A 7,500-nucleotide genomic window follows, 5' to 3' on the forward strand; every position below is an offset into this window, starting at 1 on the left:
CACTGCAAAATTGCATTTAGCCTGTATGCGCTTTTTAAACAATGGAAGTTTAAAAAAAAGGCTAATAAACATATCAATATCGCGCAGAAGTAAATTAGCTTTCTAACATAGCATTCCTTTCCATTCAAATAAATTGCGTATTTTGGGGAGTTTTGCGTCTTGTATTTCCCATTTATATTTGCGTTTTTAAACATCAGCGTGATATTTATATAGGCCAAGGGTCAATATGAGAAAATGCATCACTGGTAAATTAGTGTAAGAAATGGCCTTCATTTCTATATAGAAAAAGCTTCATCTGTGTCAGGTATTTTCTATCGAATTAATTAAATGGATTTTATTATTCGTATATGTTATTTGATAAATATTGAGACCTGAGTAAAAAACCACAAAGCTTTATTGTATCAGATCTATCAAATTTATTGTTCTCAATCACCTCTGACTGACTCAATACTGAACTTAAATAACAACCACAAAAAAAAATAATAAAATTTGTTTGACAATGATTTGTCCGCATATTAGATTTTATCAATGTGGTGTCCTGTAGGCAAATTTAATAACAATTGTGGTAGCCTACTGACTGTATAATATAACTCAGAATTAGAGAGAAACGATATACAAGAAATGCTACTTCTAAGAGAAAGGTCACGGCTCGCAACATTTCGGTGACTCCGTAAAATATTCCAAAGTGTGATTTCATTGAAAAATATAAAGCAAGTCAATCACCACTGAGAATTCATATTGCCAAATTTACACAGAATTATCAAAATCCGCCAAAACTACTGCATGGAAATAGCAGTAAGAAAAGGGACATGGTCCACAATTATTTAGCCAAACAAACAAACAAAACAGTGTTCACGATAGGGCAGGCAAAATGGGGAATAAGAGCCGTTTTGGAATCCTTTTCCCCCGGTGTAGTCCCTGTGTGAGAACTATTCACAGAAGTGCGGTCCACGGGAAAAAAACAAAAGAATTCTATGAGATAGAAAAGCTGTAGTTCGCAGCACAAAGTATTCGGGAAGTGGACTAGCCGATACTTGAGGCAAAAAGACAATTCCCTTTTTCAATGAATAACATTAGTCCTCCGCGAAAATGGCGACGAGTCCTGAAGTTCATTTGTTTTGTCCATTGATGGTTATGCCTATGCCAGTAATTTTCGGTGGCAATCCATAAAATCTACTTTCATTTTGCTTATTGTTGCAGTGTCAATGCGCCAGAATCACCTGGCGATAGGAGTTTGGAGTTGTCCCCACCTGGTCGTCCGGCTCGTCTTTCAAACTTGCATCTTTTAAGTAATCTACCACAAAACTCTCCTGAAAGACAGAGCAAAGACAGTCATTTAAAACGAGGGACAGTGGAGAGCAGAAGGCAGATTAAAGAAGCGTTTCTATGATGGGTTTGACTCGAGGATTTTGTTTTTCTCTCGTATATGCACATATCTGCGGGAGTGTAATTGTCTCATAATAGTAGTAAGAAAACTGTCTCATGCGTTGTTGGTAATTATCGTCCATTTAACTGAACTGTGCCTAAAATATCAGTTCTATGTCTCAGTGAACATACGTTTGCAGTCCATGGACGGAGGCGGTGTGTCTGCACTCACGTTGCCGACCTGGGAGTACACGTCCTCCGGTGTCTGGGGAACTCCGGGCGGTGTCATCCTCTTCTCTTTCTGTCTCCGATTGCAGAACCAAACCCGAACGACCTCCTTTTCAAGCTGTAGATTGTCCGCCAGACTGGAGATTTCCTGTGCCGAGGGCTTGGGACATTTCAAAAAGTGACTTTCCAGGGCCCCCTTCACGCTCACCTCGATCGACGTGCGCTTTTTGCGCTTTCGGCCCTGCGCGGCTATTTTGTCGATACTGGTCGGGCTTCCGGTGGTCGAGTCGGCTTCCTCTAGCCACTTATTCAAAAGCGGCTTCAGCTTGCACATGTTTTTAAAGCTCAGCTGCAGCGCCTCGAACCTACAAATCGTGGTCTGTGAGAAGACGTTTCCGTAAAGGGTTCCCAGGGCCAGACCGACGTCGGCTTGCGTGAAGCCAAGCTTTATTCGCCGCTGTTTGAACTGTTTGGCGAACTGCTCCAGGTCGTCGGAGGTCGGCGTGTCCTCGTCCGAGTGCGAGTCGTGGCTGTTCACCCCGTGGTGTTGCTGGTGATGATGGTGATGGTGTTGGTGGTGATGTTGGTGGTGGTGGTGGCTGCCGTGGTCGATTTCTGGCGATTCCCCACGCATCAGACCCGGATGAACCAAACCCCCGGGAGGGCTGAGCATCCCGTTGACGGTGAAACCACCCGGCTGGGAATAAATAAGGGACTGCTGCGATTGTTGCTGTCCTCCGGTAATGGTACTGATGTGCGCCGCCGTGGCGGTGCCCCACGCGCTTTGGTGCGACTGGTGAGCTCCTATGTGCGGAGGTCTGTGGTGTAACGCCGTGCCGGCGTGCAGGTCTTCTCTGTTTGAATTGCTCTTGACGTCCTGTTGCTGGGGGCTGCCGGCCATTCCAACGGGGCTCGAAGACCACGGCGAGCCGGCTTCGGCGGCCGCCGCGGCGACTGCGGCGTGGGTCAGCGAGGTAACCCACTGATGGGCATGGCTTAGCATGTGCCCCCCGTTACTTGCTGCCATGGTTCCGTGCATAAAGTCGCTCTGCACCATTTTCACCGCAGGGTCTCCTCTGTAGCCGCCTGACACCGAAGTAACGGCGGCATTTCCCGGCTGCATGCCACCGCCGGACTCCGAGTGCACCGTGGAGCCTGACGAGAGAATACTGTTGCTAGTCAGGTAGGGGTTGGAAGCTGCGGTGGCCATCCCCCTAACCACTCTGCACAAGTATTCTTATTATTCCCCCTCCTCGCGCTGTCGGAACTTTTTCCACCCCTTGAAGGGACACTCTTATTTCATGAATTATTCAAACTGGAAAACTATGCTTGGTGTTTTGGATTGATCCGCCGACAGCTCGCAACGGTAATCAAAAATATCCATCGAATTTTAAAGGAAATCCACATTTGCCGTGAAAACAATTTTACATCGCGTTCAACTCTGCGTGCGTTCCGTTCGCCGAGTGGGTATTATATTAAGAAACCCGAAGAAAAAGAATAACCACATAGATTTAAAAAAAAAAAAAAAAAAAAAAAGTGTTGCACCCTGTATGCTTTGATTGAAGGTAACGATTACGTAAATCCCACGTGGAGGAACATTGTGGACAGGTATCTTTACATCGGGATAATCTTTCCTTTGTAAACTTCCCGCTCGTCCTGCGCTCGTCACGGCTCTTGTCTATTTCGACACGGTCCTCGTGTTTCATCCGCGGGCAGGATGGATGTGGCTTAAACTTGGACTCCCTCTCATCATGCCCGCCACGCACCTCTGGTAATGAAGGCGCAATTGATGAGAAAGCCCACACTTCTTTCTCTTTATTCCTCCTGGTCTCGCTTTCCTCCGCCCGTTCTATGACAGTTGTGTGCGTCCCTCCCTCCGTGCCCGGGACTACGCGAGTGTCTGCGGGCGGCCGGCCGTGCGCAAAACCTTCCACGTCTTTCATCCAATTGCGAGGCGGAGGTCCGGGTAAGCCCGGCGCTCATTGGGTAGCCGCTGAGTGAGTGACAGGTCTCCGAGCGCGTCTTTAGGATCCGAGCGGAGCCATCGCGTCAAAACAACGTTTAAACGTTCGTGCGAGCTTAAGGATCAACGTAGGGATTTGTTATTAAAACGCACAAACGGCCCAATTTAAACCCGTGTTTACACTGTGGCGCTGTTTCTGGCGAATTATTCAGTTCGAACTTAGCTATCTCCTTATTAAAAGAGACTTACCAAAGAAAAAAGAAAACGGGTGTTGAATTTAGTTTATAAGTTGTGTTTATTGTGACTTTTTACACTTCAAACCTAAAACTACATATTCAAAATAATTAGTACAAATGACAAATAAAATAAAAGCAATAGAGATTTAGATGCTCTAATGACCTACAGTTTAGAGCTTTATAAAGCAAACCTTATAACATTTCTCACGCCTGAAATAACACATTTGTGGGTTACTTTGAGAATTTAAATAGTGATGCAAAAAGATCACATTTCTTTCAGTATTGTACGATAATGTGCAATTAGCTTGTGAAATTAAAACGAAGTGCGTAGCCTAGCCACGGAAGGCTTTGTTATTTTCCCCGTCATTTAGGTTATCTAATGCATGAAAAGTTAGTGTGATTTCAAAGTTCAAAGAACGCTGCTCGAACGTAGTTTAATTATCGTGAAAAATCAAAGCGATCAATTCGCGCGATAATTTCCGCTCACACTTATTTGTTTGTGTTTTCTAGGATATATAGGACACAGGATATCCGCTGCTAGTATGTCGTGAGAGCTATTGCTTCCACAGCGGCTAACAGAGAGGGACTCTCCTGCATAACAAGCAACTAACAGTTAGTGCTGCTTTTCATTAGCATAAATTTTCATATGTTTAAGAGGAAAGAATAGGAGCGCGGTGAGCTCGGCGGAGACGGAGGGGAGAACTGCCGAGGAGCGGGACGCGGTAGGAGAAGCCGTCCTCACCAACAACGCTGTTCTTCTCGAAGTCTAATCCTGTAGTCTCTCTCTCTCTCTCTCTCTCTCTCTCTCTCTCTCTCTCTCTCTCTCTCTCTCTCTCTCTCTCTCTCTATCTCCCTCTCCCTGTGCATTAACGAGGTGAGTGCTTTGATGGCAAATAATGTAGTGTAACTACATCCACGGTCTAAACCGTGCGTTTTGTGGCGAGCTCCAGGCGCGATTCCGTTAGTGAAGGCTGTGTTTTATGTGTGGGATAAAGGCACCAGGTTAACTGAACACCAGCATAGAAATCTTCTTAGAATTATTCAAATTAAACACACACACACACACACACACACACACACACACACACACACACACACACACACATACATACACACACATACATACATATATAGTAGAAAGAAGGTTGTACGTATATTATATTGATGCCAAACAGTATCTCCTCTTTATGAAATTTCAAAAGATACTCAACTTCACTGAACAGAAACCCATGTACTGTTTCAAAGTATTAACCTAAAAGGATTAATATAGAGTGGCCTATTTTCTTAGAGCTATGCTGTCAGAGTTACAGGAATCCGTCGTTTGGACCATGTTAACGGGCAGGTTTGTTACTGGATGCAAAACTGCTCTTGACAAAATCCTTGATACAACTTAAGGAGACGAGTCTTAAGGAAACGACCAGAAGCTAGGCTCCACTAGTCATGCCATGCTGTTTTAGATTAACCAAACATTTGTACAGTTTAGTTCAATCACTGTGGACACATGGCCTACTTTATTAAAAATGCAAATGAATCGCATTGACATTCTTGAGTATTGTGAAACATAAAGCAGATTTATTTATTTGTGTGTTTGTGCAGTTGTGTTTATTTAGTTGCTTATTGAAATGTAAAAATTTAATTTGGCACATGTTACTTTTGAGAGTTTAACTGCGCTAAAGTTTTTAAATTCCCAATTAAAACCGATCAGGTATTGTATCGAAGGGCAAAGAGTTCACCACCGCTATTCTTTTTTTAATTATTATTCACTTAAACAGTCGATATTAAATTGTTCGTCTCAACATCATATTTCACCCTCCGTAGGCGGTTATCTTGTGGTAGACGTAATTAAAATGAATTATATGAGCTCCGTCAATCTTGCAGCCTTCAAAGAGATGATTAGCGGAACATTTAGGGTACATCTGTAAGCAGTAGTACCATACATCTTTGACTTGATAACGTCTGTCCAGGTGGGAATATTAATACGTTCTTACTAAATTTCCTCTGTAATTTCGCACTGAGCTAAATGCTGGCATCTGTACAGTATGGCCAATTTAAGGTCTTATAGAGAGTCAAAAACCCATAGAACATTGCTTCCATTTTACTACATGGTGTGTCTGCAAAAGTCTATGCACCTGCGCTGCTGTTTTTTTGTCTGTGCAGAGCTGTTCAGACTTACCTGCGTAAGTGAGAAAGAGAAGCGCTTGCGCTTGCGTGGTAGTCCGCAGTGGTTCACAGCCTCGCACTGTACATGTGATGGGAACGGCAGCCTTCGGAAACTGGGAGCCAACAGAACTCCAGCCAGACAGGCTGAAGCGGGTAACAAAAAAGAAGGACGCAACGTGCGCTCTGGTTCCTGGAGGTTTGAGTTAAATGTCCGTGACTTGTTTTGTGTGTCCCTAATGATTCTGTCAGCACTGTCCCCCTTCCACACACACACGCACACACCTAATTCACCCATTCTGTGGGATTACATTAATCAAAGTATATATTTCCCAAGGGAGTCTACTCATGGATCACAGCAAATCCAAGTGAAATTGAATCACGCATAGGCGTAGCTCTGTAACTTAACCCTTATCTTCTATACATGTTTATGAGAGATTTCCACCATATGAACACGGGAAATATTGAGAGCACATGGCGACCAACAAACAGACAATATGGAACTGACGGTTGCGTCTGTACTGTGACCCCTCCAGACTTGGTATGAGTACAGCTTGTCCGAGCAAAGCACAACTCCACTGTGGGGCCTCAGACGTGAAGCTTAAAACCGGAGCTTTCAGAGTGGTTTTCTAGTGAGAAACAGACACAAAAATACTGTCCTAGCTTCCTTGAATTACATGTAAAAGTATCATATATGTTTCAATCTTATTCTATGCTGAGAAGTTTTTTATTTTTTATTTTTTTTTATTGTGAGTCGCTTTCTTCTGTGACTGCAATTTAAATCTCCTTTCTCTCCTGCAGATGAGAGCCAGGGCTTCTGTTAAACACACAAGGCCTTTCTTTTATCCTGTACAGGGGCACGGTGGCTAGGATTATCTTTCTTTTTGTGCTCTGCCCTTCCTCACTGGTTCACTAACCCTCCGTTGCTATATCAGACACCGAAGCCTCGGTGAGAGACAGCCCCTAGGACAGGTCTAAAGCGAGCAGAGAGCACGGTACATTCATGCGGCGGGGAAGTTCTGGGACTGGAGCCACGCAGCAGGCCCACGGTGACGCTTCTCCAGAAGCCGCGGTGACAGGAGCACATCGGAAGCCGAAGAAATTAGAATTCCGCCGTCTGCACGCTACTTGTGTGCAACTGTAATGAAGCACCTGTTTCATTCATTCATTCTTTGATTGATTGATTGATTCATTCATTCATTCAACTGTACACTCACTTTATGCATTTAGGCCCATTCAGGAATTTTGAAATAACAAGGTTGCAGCCCAGGAAGCAGTGGGAGTCTTGTTTTTCTCAAAACATTCATTGTTCTGAAGTCTAAATGCAAATTCTGAGTTCTGAACACAAGAATTGACAGTGAATAACAACCATTTGGAAGCTCTGACTGGTTTACTAAAGCTTTGACTGTCTGTAAATACTGAATTCAAAATCATTATACTTTAAAGATATAAAAATATATTTTATATCTTACCCAAAAAAAAGGATTTTGTTGTGTCTTTAATTTTGGAAGGTGGTACGTATCCGCTATAGTTAGTCGGCAAGACCGTGTA

General features: G+C 43.8%; 1 protein-coding gene across 2 annotated transcripts; it reads right to left on the reverse strand.

Moving 5' to 3' along the window:
- Window positions 1-392: 392 nt before the first annotated feature.
- pou3f3a (POU class 3 homeobox 3a) lies at window positions 393-3,456 on the reverse strand. Of its 2 annotated transcripts, none has more exons than XM_035522682.1 (2): window positions 1,607-3,456; window positions 393-1,310 (listed from the first exon to the last, which is right to left on the reverse strand). In XM_035522682.1, the coding sequence occupies exons 1-2, from the start codon at window positions 2,801-2,803 to the stop codon at window positions 1,203-1,205; spliced, it is 1,305 nt and encodes a 434-aa protein (XP_035378575.1). In that variant the 5' UTR covers window positions 2,804-3,456; the 3' UTR covers window positions 393-1,202. The 2 variants fall into 2 exon arrangements, with proteins under 2 accessions (XP_035378575.1, XP_026877888.2); XM_027022087.2 differs by having other exon boundaries at window positions 1,598-3,456.
- Between the last annotated feature and the right edge of the window lie 4,044 nt (window positions 3,457-7,500).

The sequence above is a fragment of the Electrophorus electricus genome, chromosome 25, assembly GCF_013358815.1.
Source record: "Electrophorus electricus isolate fEleEle1 chromosome 25, fEleEle1.pri, whole genome shotgun sequence".
NCBI classification, from domain to species: Eukaryota; Metazoa; Chordata; class Actinopteri; order Gymnotiformes; family Gymnotidae; genus Electrophorus; species Electrophorus electricus.

Excerpts from the sequence above, each read along its gene's own strand:
- pou3f3a (XM_027022087.2), bottom strand. The coding sequence starts at position 2,803 with ATGGCCACCGCAGCTTCCAACCCCTACCTGACTAGCAACAGTATTCTC. Across the intron at positions 1,311-1,597 it reads TGTACTCCCAGGTCGGCAAC|GAGAGTTTTGTGGTAGATTA; the intron begins GTGAGTGCAGAC and ends TCTGTCTTTCAG.